This window comes from Adiantum capillus-veneris, chromosome 22 (genome assembly GCF_014529385.1).
Source record: "Adiantum capillus-veneris isolate H3 chromosome 22, ASM1452938v2, whole genome shotgun sequence".
NCBI lineage: Eukaryota > Viridiplantae > Streptophyta > Polypodiopsida > Polypodiales > Pteridaceae > Adiantum > Adiantum capillus-veneris.
In genome coordinates this window covers 106,742,175-106,756,416 of record NC_140952.1, presented here as the reverse complement: position 1 = coordinate 106,756,416, position 14,242 = coordinate 106,742,175, and the positions used below count along the sequence as shown (strand labels likewise).

Below are 14,242 nucleotides of genomic sequence, written 5' to 3'. Positions count from 1 at the left end.
TGATGCACCTTACTCAGCCAGAAACAAGGTGATTCCCTCATGCCAAAGGGTCATCTCAAAATGCACTAACATCATCTGAAATTGAAGGTTTTTGAGATTTTTTGTTGATAGATTGAAATCTATCTTCACCACTCTATTGACTACCTATAGATTTTTCAAGATACCTATGTGGGTCTTTGTGTGCATGTGTGTATTTAGGGGGGGGGGGGGGGGGGAGAGAGAGAGAGAGAGAGAGAGAGAGAGAGAGAGAGAGAGCAATGTAGCTCCTAGAGCTACATCTTAGCAATGCAAGCCAATGTTCTAGAGTAGCACCTTAGCGCATTCACTATATGTAAAACTACTATACCACATGTGTTCAAGGGGCATTATGAATATATTTATCTATAAATTATCCAAGATTTTAACACAGTTTTTCTATATATATATATATATATATATATATATATATATATATATATAAAGCTGTCTCATATTGTTCACTCACTCTATTTGCAACGTGCACAATGAAAGTAGCAACTTAAGAGTGGGGGGTGCTTCAACCAACCCCAAGATTGTTGAATCATCCCTACAACTGACTATCTTAGGTTATATGGCCATGACCTGTCTTGATTAGCAGGAAAGGCATGAGGTTGTTGAGGTTGACCTATTGCAGGTATCAGATAAAAGGGGGTGACCTCCTGTTTGTAGATGTGGGGCTGTTATAAATGAGGTTGTGTCCTCTCCTTTTTCTAGAAGACTTTCCAATATGAAGGCCCTACCAGGGGGGCTCTAATAAGGCCGAGTTCAGATTGCCATTGTGCACTCCATTTTTTCTTGGCTGGACCAATGGAAAAGCGCGCCCCTCATTTCGCCATTTAAGTTGCGCATTGATACCCCACCCGCAAGCTTAGACCCACAAGCTAAGCTTGCTTGCTGACTCACGCCCAACCCACTTCTTGAGTGTGAACAGGAAGAAGCCTTTGTGTTGGCCAAAAAAAACACCAAAAGCCAAAGGTTCGATTGTGTAGACTGAAATTGCTTGAAGGGGTCTGTTCGAACTTGGACGTTACATATTCTGCATCAAAGCCTCGAAGGCACACACCGTGACACACGCACAGAGATGGGGAAACGCAAATCGTCTGCAAAGCCTCCTCCAAAGAAGAAGATGGAGAAGCTCTCCACGGTTTTCAGCTGCCCCTTCTGCAACCACGAGAGCAGCGTTGAATGTCGCATGTGAGTTCTCTTCCCAATTGAATGCAGTTCGCCTCTTTCTACCAGAAAATCTCTGATCTTTCTTTCTCCTGGGAGCAAAATGCAACTGAGCAATGCTCCAAATTCGGGTTTTCATGTCGTGCCATTGTCTCTGAGTTGACGCATAAGAGGTTTTTCTGTGTCTACTGTTTTTAGGGCAATTTTGGCCAGTTTAGACTGAAAAGTGGCGGTTTATGCCTCTTGGACAGCACTTTATGTTTTGACTGGCTATGACAGATATTGCGGAAGCACTGCTTTCTATCTTGGCCATGGTTTAGAATGTATATATGTCACTTTTCCGAAGCACTCATGTGAATTACCCATGCCGTGATGGCAGTGCATCAGGCCACGAGGGAAGTGAGGCGGATGCTCACGTTTGTGTGTGTTGGGGGGGGGGGGGGGACTGAGCCAAGCTTGCCATCGCCAGGTGTATGCGAGCTTCAAGGTCTTCATGGGTTGCTTCTTTACACTGGTATCAAAGCAGGCTTAATGTGTGCTATCTTCCCTTATCAAGACTCCTACGCTATTGTTTTGCGTTGCCCTGCTTCCTTGCACTCTCGTGCGTTAGCAAGTGAGGACCTGCGTGTCCTAAGTGTTGTGTGCAGCGGAAGTGATTTATGGTGAGAACTCAGGATGAGTGCTCAGTGGTACGCAAGGTTCCTTTTATTTCATGAGAGAGATGTGCAGTAGAGTAGAGAGAGAAGGGAGACATACTGTGAGTGATAGAAAGAGAGAGAGGACTAACACCGGATGGGGTCCCTTACCCCCCTCCAAGTGCCACCCTCTCTATTGCTAGAGAGGTATTTGCTTTAGATTGCACAAATGCTGATGCGATGGTCCTAGATGCTGAGATGTGGATGGGATCTAGAGAGGCTAAGGGCTGAAAATGCAAAACCCCAGGGAAATTGTTGGGGATTTGAGGCTGATGGCAATGTCAAAATTGGGCTGACATTTGTAAACGCTGGCTGATTTGTTGGACTTGAGCTGAATCTGGAAAACAGTGGCTGAATTAGGTGGTTGTTGGAGGTGATGGTGGAAAACGCCAGAGATGCTGATGGCTGAAAACGCTAGGTCATGGTTTTGCTGTCCCTAGGGGTGCTGACTTACTTTTGCAATGGGTGACCCTAGGGCCACTAATATAGACAGGGCAGGCAGACCTCATAAAATACATCAACTATAAATGGACTGATGGCTTATCAATAGTTAAACATTATTATTAAGAGGTGCTTCGTATGCGGTACTACCTAGGCTGGGTACTATAGACTGTAATGGGAACACTCCCCAGTGCTAGGCGGTGCTCATGTGCAACAGGGTTGACACGTACGGTCACCTGCGACGGGTACACGTACGAAGACGTGCGGTACTAATCAAACTAAAAAAAATTAGACATACGTTGACGTAACATACAATGCAAGAAAAAAATCGTACGTCTTTACACACTCCAAGAGAGACTACCAAGAAGTTTTCAAACTCAAAAGTTAGGACATGATAGATCATATGAGTCATGACATAGACCTTAGTACTTAGTACTAAGTACTTGCAACTTAAGTCTTACAAGTTAACATGAAAGATTTGTCGATGGACATTGAAACGGCAATGTCCGAAAAAAGAAGAATCATGATCTCCAAAGTGGTGGCCCCCATAGTAGATCCGCTACCCGAGCCTTGCCACACATAGGTCATGGTTGTTTGAGCCAATGCAGCCATTGGGCTCTTGGTCAAATGCAATCAAAATTGCGAAATGATCCCACCCCATACCACAACCACAAAAACAACTATACGGATACCAAACCGATTGTCGAAAGGCAAGATCCATGGTGGACCAAAGGTAGCATTGCCCCCCTCTTGAGAAACGCTGCTGTATCTACCCAAAAATGCAGGTTTTCTCTAAAACGTAGGCGGAGGCCAAAAACACAGGTGGTACAGGGGTTTTCGGCGACGAAAATGCATGAAAAAACTGGCGTGTCTTGGGTAGTAACACTCCATGTTCCTTCGTTGTAACTGGCTTGGACACTGCAAGTGAGAAATCAATAGCAACACTCGAACAGAAACTTCATAATTACTGAACTTTAAGAGAGAGAGAGAGAGAGAGAGAGAGAGAGAGAGAGAGAGAGAGAGAGAGAGAGAGAGAGAGAGAGAGAGAGAGACGACACGGCCCGGCGTAGTTCCGTGCCCAGAGGTATTGGCCCCAAAGTCTGGCGTCCCTTTCGGTATTTATTTTTCATTAGTCATTGCAAAGTACAACTCCCGAGGGACCTCTGCTCTCAGACTCTGCGTCCAAATGCCCTGTAGAGTGAGGCCCCAAGGGCTCTTATAAAGTTTACAAAGGATGCCAAAAACAGAGCCCCAAAAGGAGTTAACTCAAAAGCATCTTGTCCAAAACTGCCCAAAAAGCAGTTAGTGCGATTAGTTGGAATCCGTACAACCTGCCACGTCAACAACTGTCAGTGCAGAACGCGGAAATTCGTACTGTCTGCCACGTCAGCATGTTAGCGCAAATTCCGGAAAATCCGTACAGTTGTCCACGTCAGCCTGTTCGTATAGCACATTGCCACGTCATCATTTTATGGTCCGTGGGTGGTCATGCCATGTCATTAGGCTGTGTGTCTGGCCGGTACCGCCATGTCATCAGTTTGTGAGATACCCCCCTCTTGAAAGAATTGTCATCGCCCTCGATTACGCTTGCAAAGTCAGACATAAGCCATAAACCAATTCATTAGACATTGACTCTAAGTATTGACGCACTAGACGACACAAATCCAGCACTTGCACAAAGACGACAATCACTGAACGTTCACATCACATTCAAATCAAATCAATCACAGAAAAATTCATTCCAAATCCCAGACCATGACTGCCAGTAATGTATTTAGCAATTGCATCTAGATCCATCCTGGACCTGACTGATGTCGGATTAACTAAGTCTTATTGCGATCATGTCTATAGAGATTCTCAAGATCGAAAAGTTGCAGTCATTTCGTCTTTCAGTCCTACACTCAAACACAGCCACATGTTAGAGTGTTTATCAATCAGAATCAATTTCGGAAATTTCCATGTCAAAGTACTTCTTTCATAGTCATCCAACAGAATACCGTCAACCCATCAGTATCCCTGAAATCCAAAAGGAAAATCAGTGACTTTATTCTTTCTAGGTAATTTGCGACAAAGGAGTGGAGTAACTCCTCTCTTGCGCTGTCCCGCCTGTACCAGATTCAACTTGCTGATCTTCGGGAACTCTTGGAATAGCCAAAGCTAGACCAAAGCGTCAAGGTAAAGTTCCAAATCTGAGGGGTATCTGCTAGGTCCTCCTCCTCCATCCACTTCGCATTCAATGCCGGATGGTTCTTAACTAAGAACCGCCGTTCACTTTGCCTCTCTCTTTTCTTACCTGGTGAGCCAATATCTGTTCCAAAACAAGAATCTGCTCGCTCTCTTCCATTTCAGATTGTGCCTCAGGCTCCCTGTTGACTGACACCTCACCCTTGAAATTTTTCAAGAGATTCACATGAAAAGCATTATGAATCTTCCAAGTATTTCGCAACTTCAGTCTGAAGGATGCATCATTGATCTTCTCTTTAATCAGGAAAGGGCCATAATATCTTAGGTTTGGAAAAAGTGGCTCCTTTCCTTTGGTTTTTTCAGGCGTGCCTTCTCATACCATAAAAGCACCCATTCAAGCACCCAATCATCTTCCTGTAGTTGTAAGTCATGTCGAATCTTGTTGGCTGCCTTCTTATGCCATGCTTGAAACTTCTCAAGAGCCTTGTACACCTTGGCAAAAGCAGTATCCAGATCTAGATCATATTGATCTAGATCATATCGATTTGCTTCAAAAACCTTATCCTGGCTCTGGGGAATTCTCTGATGTACACGTTGATTCTCTTTTCCCTTTCTTTCCTTGTGCCTTGGGACCTATCGGTAGCGTCTTTCGCTTCCCCCTGTCCATTGGCATGTCAATCTCAATCATCGAAACACTAAGACGCTTTATCATGTGATCCCCTTTCTCTGGAATCCTTTGATGAACTTGTATCTGGTTCCCTTAGTTCGTCGGAACCCTCTGATTCTCCAGAATCCTGTGATGAGCTGTCTTCCGGTTCCCCTGATTTATTCTTTTCAATCTGGCGGACTCTTTTTTGGCAAACCACAACAAAACCGCTCAATCTGGTCTTTCAAAGTAATCTTCCGAAACGAAGACATTGGCAAATAAGTATCCCTAAACCTATGGCAGGAGTCATTCTATGTATCGTTCTCAGTCATTTTCAAGTGATGCCAAGTTGTGATGACATCTGTTGCATATTCATATGATATCCAAGTTGACGTGAAAATTGTCTTGAACTTTAATCACGTCGTAGGTGCTTCTCTGCGTAACAACATAGTAAACCACCATGTCTGTACAGTTCCTTCCAAGTAAGATGAATGTTTTGAGAACCGTCCTCCAGAGAAGGTGACGTGAAATTGTTGTACAAATTCAAGGGCTCGATGGGTGTCCTGGTAGCCTGAAAATTTCTCAAACCGGACGGCCTGACTCCCTTTCTTCAACTCCTTGGTTTTCTTGTTAATTTGGTCATTATCAAAAGAGGACGAGCCCTCCTCCTTTGAATGGCTAGATGGCCTTCCATGCCTTCTAGACCTTTTTTTTTTCTTTTCAAAAATCTACTTCAAAAGAATCTTGTCTTAGGTGCTTAGAAATTGATGAACCTTCTTAGCACCCTTGAATACTTCAAATGGCGCCTTCCCCGTCTGTTGTTGTAGGCAAACTCCACCAAGGGCAAATACTTTTCCCATTAAGTCTTCTGATTCAAAATATAAGACTTCAATAAATCCAATTCCATTGAAGTCTCAAATTGCCCATCTGTCTTTGGGTGGAATGAGGACGAGAACTGCAACTGTGTGCCAATGTTCTTACAAGTTGCCCTCCAAAATAAACTAGTAAACCGGGGATCTCTCTCCAAAGCAATGGACTCAGGCATGCCATATATTCGGAAAATCTGTGAGACAAACAGTTTCGCCTAATGGTCGGGCTTAACTGTCTTCTTTACCAAAATGAAGTGGGCCTGTTTATTGAATTTGTCGATGACTGTCCACATGCCATCAAGCCCACTTTGAGTCTTGGGGAGATCAAAGATGAAATCCATAGCAATGCTTTCCCAGGGGCGGGGGGGAATGGGTAAAGGCTGTAAGAGTCTGTGTGCCTTATGCCTGTCAAAACCTGACCTTTTGTAAACAACTGCGAACAAAGTCATCCACATTTTTTTAAAGCCTCGGCCAATAGAAGTAACGCTCCACACCCTGCAAGGTGGTATCTATGCCGCGGTGGCTTGTAAAAGGTGGACAATGGCACTTTGTCAAAACCTTTTCCCTCAAGGGTTCTGTAATACACAACATCGTTTTCCGCATCAAACCATCCCGTATGGAATAGCCTTAAACTCTCTCCCCATCCTGTATCCTAGTAAAAAAATATCAACCTAGTTAAGATCCTTGGCATACTGATCAACCATATTCTGGAAGCTTTTGTGATGAATCGCAGACCAAGGGCTTCCAAGACATTGCATGTGCCATTAAATTCTTCTGTCCTTGAACATGGACAATCTGGAAGTGAAACTGTGACAGGAGGGTAGCCCATCGCATCTGCTTTTCCGAAAGCTGCTTCTATGACAAGAAGTAGCGTAAACTTTGATGATCCATAAAGACTGTATAATCAGTTTTGAATAAATAGTGTTGCCACTGAGTAAGAGTATGGATCACTGCCAATAGCTCTTTTTCATAAATCTGTGCAACCATTTTAGGATGTAAAAACATCCTTGCTCTCATAAGAAAATACATGGACTTCTTGCATCAAGATTGCTCCCAAACTACGATCATAAGCATCACAATAAATTTTGAATGGCTTTTGCAAGTCTGGTAAGCCCAACACGAGTCTAGTAGTCAACTTTTCTTTTGAGTCTCAAAGGCTGCAATCTCTGTCGGTCCCAAATAAAAGGGACTCCTTTCTCAGTCAACATATGCAAAGGAGAAACTATCTCTGCAAATTTTCGAATGAACTACCGATAATATGAGCACAAGCCCAGATAAGCTTCGAACCTCATGAACATTTTTCAAATCAAGCCAACAACGAATAGTCTAAATTTTGGTAGGATCCATCTTGACCCCTACTGCTGAGACGATATGTCCTAGGAAGTGTATCTCAGGGAAGAAAAATTCGCTCTTTTTCGCATTTATAACCAATTTATGCTCCCGTAGTGCCCTCCCAAAAGTTGTCTTAAAAGCTGTCTTGTAGACGTCTCCTGGAGCAATTTAGATCTGATGATAACCACTCTTCATATCAATTTGGCAAGTAGAACCTTGAGGCTTGAAGTTTGTCGAGTATATGATCGATCCTTGTAATGTGGAAATGTGTTCTGGTTCATGGTTTTTTTATTTTGGCCTCGGCTAACTCTGTAAGGTGGCCGGTTGGGTGGTGTACTACTAGGAATCAATTCATGTGATCTTCAGGACGTGGAGGCAACTTGCCTGGTACGTCCTCAAAGAAACAATCAGCCTCATCTTGCAGAAAATCTTGTCGTTCCTTTTCGAGGTCAAACATATTCGACCTTTCAATTTTTTTTCCCATCAAGTACAATCTCTTTGCCCTTCTCATTCGTTAAAGTGGCTTTCTTAGCCCGATAGTCAACCATGGCGTTGTTCTTGTGGTACCAAGGGATTGCTAGAAGGACATCACACCCTTCCAAAGGCATGATATAAAAGTCCTCGTGCCCTAAATACCCTTGACAATGCAAACGAAGTTTGCCAATGATAGGTGTAATGGCAACATCCCGTCCGCCGGGTGCCACTAGAACTGCCTCCGCCTGTGGCCTTAGCCTATCGAGCATAATTCCAAGTCAAGCCGCCAATGAAGTTGGCCTTGGCTCCTCCATCAAAGAAAATGAGGGCTTCCTGATCTTTCACTTTGCCACATGTGCGGCAAAGTTTTGTGCTTTCATTCATCTGATATTGGTCGGTCCCCATGCAACGTGGTACCAATCTTTGTCACGTGACACATCCAACCCTATGTGTTTGTGGACAAGCTACACCATAACAAGGTTTTCGTCTAGTCGAGTCAGTCTAGATTAGAAGTGATCTGGCACCTTTTGTGAGTCTATTCGTAGACCGTGCATGCCCAATCACTTAGTGTAGATGCATATCCTCTGGTTGCACACGGCATGATCATCAGTATTCCCATCAGAATCCATCAGGGGAATTTTCCAGTGCATTTAGCCTATTTTACCTGTTTTTGGCATTTTTCACTTATTAATTTAAGTGACTTTCCAATAAAAGTAGGTAGGGCAATTTGGGTAAGAAAATATGTAAGCAAACCAAAGTTAGCACTAAATGGCAGAAGAGGCAACAGGAGCCAAGCTCAGCAGGCAACTTCTCACAAGACCCTTGGTGGATTTCCCCCAAGCAAGAACCATCGCCATAGCCCCCTTACCTCTCTTAGCGTTTTTGCAAATGCATCCCCAGCATGGCATTTTCTACATCAGATTCCCATCGCCAACAATAGCTCAGCCTAGCGTTTTCCAGCATTGGATCATCGCCACCAAATGATCTCAGCCCTAGCGTTAATGAAACCCAGCAGCTAGCGTTTTTGAACCTTCTTCCTAGCGTTTTTGTAACACAGAAGCCCAGCGTTTTTTGGTCCCATTTCAGCCTTGCAAATCCAGTCTAAGTAGCGATTTGCAGCAGTAGAAGAACCGCAAGATCAGCCCTAAAAGGAGTAGCAGATTCAGCCATGATAGACCATCGATTTTCAGCCTAAAGACGCCTCAGTTTTCAGCCCTAAACCTGCAGATTTTCAGCGTCAAAGACCCACAGAAAAGAGCCCCCGAATCAGCGTTTTTGACTCAGTCGCAGATTTCAGCCCATAGCGTTTTTGGACAGCAGTAGAAGCTCGCAGATTTCAGCCCTTAGGTCATCGTCGTCGTCCCCGTCGTCGTCACCGACATAGTCCCAAGTTGCATCAGTTTCCATGCATCATCATTGTACCAGATTGTGCAATCATAAGTAGACCACTCTCACCGACGAGAGTGGGGCCTTCGGAGGAGGGTTTTACATCTCTGGTGTCGTATTCTCTTCTCTCTCTATCTCTCAGTCTCATACACTTGCACGCACAGTGTCCATTCACTTTGTTTGTGATCATAGCATTCTCTCATTAAGAACGGAAGGCCTTACCTTCCATAAGAACAAAAGGAACCTTGAGCACAGTTCGGAGCACTCATCTTGAGCAAAGCGCAAACATTCATTCCGTTGGACCTTACATTGGTATTAGAGCTTTGGCTGTGTTCTATATCACTCAAGGAAAGAACCACAAGAATCACAAGAATTTTTTGCTTGTTGCGGTCGCACGAACCCAAGTTCGCTTGGGCGTGTCGATTCCTAATCATGTTTTTGAAGAGTGACAGGAGTCCCAGGAAAGAAGGGCTTGTCCAGCCTCCCCTTGTGTCTCTTTTCACTCATTGAGAGCGGACCCTGCACTTAGTGGCCGGCCAATCGACATGAGGTGGGAAAAAGCAACCTTGGTGTGAGCGGAAGGCCGCCAAGGGGTGCGCCCGCGGAAAGGAGTAGAACTCGGGTGAAGAGAAGATCCTTCAAACACGGTTTGCAAGCGAAAGAAAGCCTCAAGAACCTCAAGACCCTCAAGAACCCAAGTTCCTCGTGAACTTAAGAACCAAAGATCATAGTTCATGGTCGTCACCCGAAGCGGAATGGATACTTCGTATACAGGTGATGAGCATGAGAGAGGCGACGAAGAATTTTCCCTACTAGGAGATTTTTTCGACCCTCCCCCTTGGCCATCTACGCCACCAAGTGTACCAAACCCTATGGAGGCAATGGTCAAGCAGATGATGGTTATGATGGCCAAACAAGAAGAGACTCGCATGAACAAGATGCCCCAACAACAAGAAGCTAATCGAATTGCGTTGGCACAACAAGAAGCAAATCGCCTTGCTTTAGAACACGAGCGTGACGAACGAAAAGAAAGAAAAGAACAAAGAAAGGTGGAAGCAGCAGCACGAAGCGCGACCTTTGAGGCCGAGCGTGCAGCTCAAAGAGTGGCTTTGGAGATCGAGCGTGAGGCTCAAAAAGAACTACACACTCAAGAATTGATTCGACAAGTACTAGCCTCGAAGTCCGAACCACCCAAAGATCGTGGGAGTTCATCAAGTGGCGCAAGCCAGGATGCGGATTCCAACCATCCAGTCACAGAGAAGTTGACTTTCAGTAAGTATGATGGTAAGATGGATGCTACGGTTATTCATTCTTGGTTGCATCAATTTAATGCTTATTTTACGACAACTAAGAAGACAGGAAATAGCAAGGTTTTGACGGCAGCTATGTACCTTGCCGGTGATGCCATTAATTGGTACCATGCATGGTAAGAGGCACAGTTAGCCGTGCACCTTGAGGAAGCCGACGAATTCACGTCCCTTTCCTTCAATTGGGCTGATTTCCAAGACAAGCTCAAGGCGCGGTTTATGCCACCTCAGTACCTTGCACGATTGAAGGACGATTGGCGCTCTCTCAAGCAAAATGGTATGCCGGTTATGTCTTTTTCTAATCGTGATTTGTAGCAGTAGAAGAACCGCAAGATCAGCCCTAAAAGGAGTAGCAGATTCAGCCCGGAAAGACCATCGATTTTCAGCCTAAAGACGCCTCAGTTTTCAGCCCTAAACCTGCAGATTTTCAGCGTCAAAGACCCACAGAAAAGAGCCCCCGAATCAGCGTTTTTGACTCAATCGCAGATTTCAGCCCATAGCGTTTTTGGACAGCAGTAGAAGCTCACAGATTTCAGCCCTTAGGTCATCCTTGTTGTCCCCGTCGTCGTCACCGACATAGTCCCAAGTTGCATCAGTTTCCATGTATCATCATTGTACCAGATTGTGCAATCATAAGTAGACCACTCTCATCGACGAGAGTAGGGCCTTCGGAGGAGGGTTTTACTTCTCTTGTGTCGTATTCTCTTCTCTCTCTATCTCTCAGTCTCATACACTTGCACGCACACTGCCCATTCACTTTGTTTGTGATCATAGCATTCTCTCATTAAGAACGGAAGGCCCTACCTTCCATAAGAACAAAAGGAACCTTGAGCACAGTTTGTGAAACCGGCCTGTACTTTCAAAAAGGGCGGTAGACCTTAGATTAAACCTTATTTGCTTTCACCCATTTAATTTGTCGCCCACTTTACCGGTACTTTCAAGACACAACAAAGGGGAAAGGGATACAGGCTGCTAGAATGCACCTGTATGAGAAGACCGACACCAGATTGGCCGTATTTCTTTATTGTTTAAAAGAGGGAGTAAACGTTGTGGTTCCCTACAAGCTGCCCCGCACAAGCTTGGCTGAATTTCAACTGTTCCGGCCCAATTTCGGCAGCATAACTGTACTAGGACCCTTCACAGTCAGTATTCCCACGCAGTGAATGACTTTCCCGACGCATACGGGCACTTTGCAAAACCCGGCGAGAATCTGCAGCACGCTGAATTCCCTGTTTTCAGCCCCGAAAAAGTGCCAGATCACCTGTACAGCGGTCCCCTCGCGTCCCCGAACTTCCTGGGGATATTAGGGTCCGTTTAGGGCCAAAACCCTAAACCTGCAAAAATACACAGCAGGCTGTAATTCACTGTTTCGGGCTCCGTTTTGCGTGCCGGTCGCATCCGTAGCAAGCCCTCGAGCTCCCGCACTTGTAGGGCTACTTGCCCTTTGAATCGGACGAGATTTGTGACGTGAAACCTCTCCGAATTCACCTGTACCTGCGAGGGATTAGCCGCTAGCTACTCCAGTACCTGTGCAAGAGGCTCTTGCCTCGGCGATCGCGCATGAACCCACATAACTGTACATTGGTCAAATGAAAAGCCCACTAGTGGGGCATAACATACTGCCATAGGGGGGAGAGAGAGCAATGCGTAGCGTGCAGGGCATCACTCCTGGCACCGCACTGTACATAAGAGGGAAAGGAAGCACTCCATTGAAGCTCTCAACCTGACGGCATGAAAATGAGCCTTCTCTCTAAAATCAGCGCCCCCTTCTCGTGCATGAGGAAACTGCACAGAAATGTGCCACTTGGCACATTTACAAGCCATTTCCCGTTTCGGGGTTGCCGCCTAAAAATCTCCTGACCGGTTGCCCAGTTGACTTCGCGGCAGAGTTGTAAAATGTTCCCCTAGTGATACCGGAGGTAATGACGCGAACACATTTTCAGGTCCCAAAATAGCAGTTCCCTAAATTTTAGGAGATGCTGCCATTGTATCTTACTAGGTCATCTGACCCCCTTTGTACACTGCAGCCACACCTAGAACTAAAATGTAGCCTCTGTAGCAAAGGATTCCACTTTGGCTAGTCAATGACCTCACTTTGGCTAACCATAGTCCTTGTCCAACCTTAGTGATCTCTTGCCCTCAGGCGTGGACTCCCTCTGAACAGTTCCACACTAGCTATGCAATGCAGGGCAATTAGATTTCCCGAGGGGTGTTTCCAAAAAGTGAAAGTAAATAAATAATAAGAAAGAAATCCACAAAAAGGATATATAGTAGTCACACGCTGGTGACATACCCCCCTCTTGAAATCTCAAACGTCCTCGTTTGCATCTATGTCCTACATGCTCACAGTGAACACTGATGTATTCAACACCTGTCGACACATGCGCTGTGAGCGGGATAAAAACACACACAGCGCCTCTATAACAACCCGACACACACTCTTGGGAAGATACACACACACACTATGGGGCACCACTCGGCTTACACAACACACCTGGCCGAGACAGGGAACACACCTCTGGATTGAGAGGAGAGAGACTATCCACTTGCCCACTCCACACAAACACACACACACACACACCCTAAAAAATCAGCTCAAAAGAGGAGAATTTCTGATGTTTAGATACAAATGAGCTTGGGCCAACACCAATGGGGCAAACAACTCACACAATATAGGTAAAATATGCCAGATACAATCACAAATTGGAGAAGAAGCTTCATTCATAGGAGAAACTGACACAGCAAAAACAGCAGAAAAAGGGTGAGGAATTTGGCAAAATGGACAGCGCCATCGCGTCCGGAACGGCCCAAAACCCCAGTCTACAATGTCAAAGTGCTCAAATCCGACCTCGGATGAGCAGTTTACGGCCAAAACAGGCTCCAAAATGAGCAAAAACACACCTGCGGCTGTTCCTCCTCTCTTCTCCACGTTTTTCCTGGTCTTCTCTCTTGTTTTTCAGTTCCCACACTTATCTTTTTTACTTGGGCACCCTTGGCCTTTTAGATGACCTCAAACAGACCCCGAATATGCCAAAAACTGACCTCGCAGTGCATAGTTGTCACCTTTTTTGCATCATCCGCACACCTGGCACTCAACTTTTTTCCAATAATGCATCTCGCCACCACGTGAAGTGTAACTAAGTCAGACTTTGTAAATAATTAATTTATTTACGAGAAAAGAATTATCTAATTAGTTGTGCACACACCAGAATAGACCTAGCTGTTCTAAGGCCTCAGGTGAGCCTAAATGCGGGCCAGAACACCTCAGAGGGACCTTAGCAGAAATTACCCTGAAGCCCTAGTGATTGGGAAATCAGGTCTTCAGAAAGGGGTAAGCAGTAGCCTCAGATTTTAGGCTCAGGAAAAATACGCGCGTCAGTACAAGCACATGAATGAGATGGGGTCCTTAGAACAGTGACCCTAAGGCTAATAAAGCTAATAAAGCCTTAGGGTAAGTTTCGTGAAATTAAATTTAACGGTCCGTGCCCGGGCGGGCGACTGGACAAGTGTGAACAGGTAAAGGCGGTGCAGTGCGCGTGCGGCATTGCGCCGGCAGACCTTTGGTGTTCTCATAAAAGAATCATTGGTAGCAGTTGTTAGTTAGTTGCACATTTTTTTAATTAATGAGCTAGAAGTTTTTAAAGTCAAAAGTTGAATGGTTTTTAAGTTTTTAAAGTAAGTGTGCCAAGTGGCACACTTACCAATGCAAACTAACTCTCT

At 45.1% G+C, this 14,242-nt stretch overlaps 1 protein-coding gene across 1 annotated transcript in view; it reads left to right on the top strand.

The window, feature by feature from the left end:
- The first annotated feature begins 1,009 nt into the window (after positions 1–1,009).
- Positions 1,010–14,242, top strand: part of LOC147429967 (transcription elongation factor-like protein) — a 46,478-nt gene continuing 33,245 nt past the window's right edge. The window contains exon 1 of the mRNA XM_086496147.1: positions 1,010–1,212. Coding sequence (XP_086352273.1) covers positions 1,100–1,212 — 113 coding nt within the window. The 5' untranslated portion in view covers positions 1,010–1,099. The remainder of the gene's footprint in view (positions 1,213–14,242) is intronic.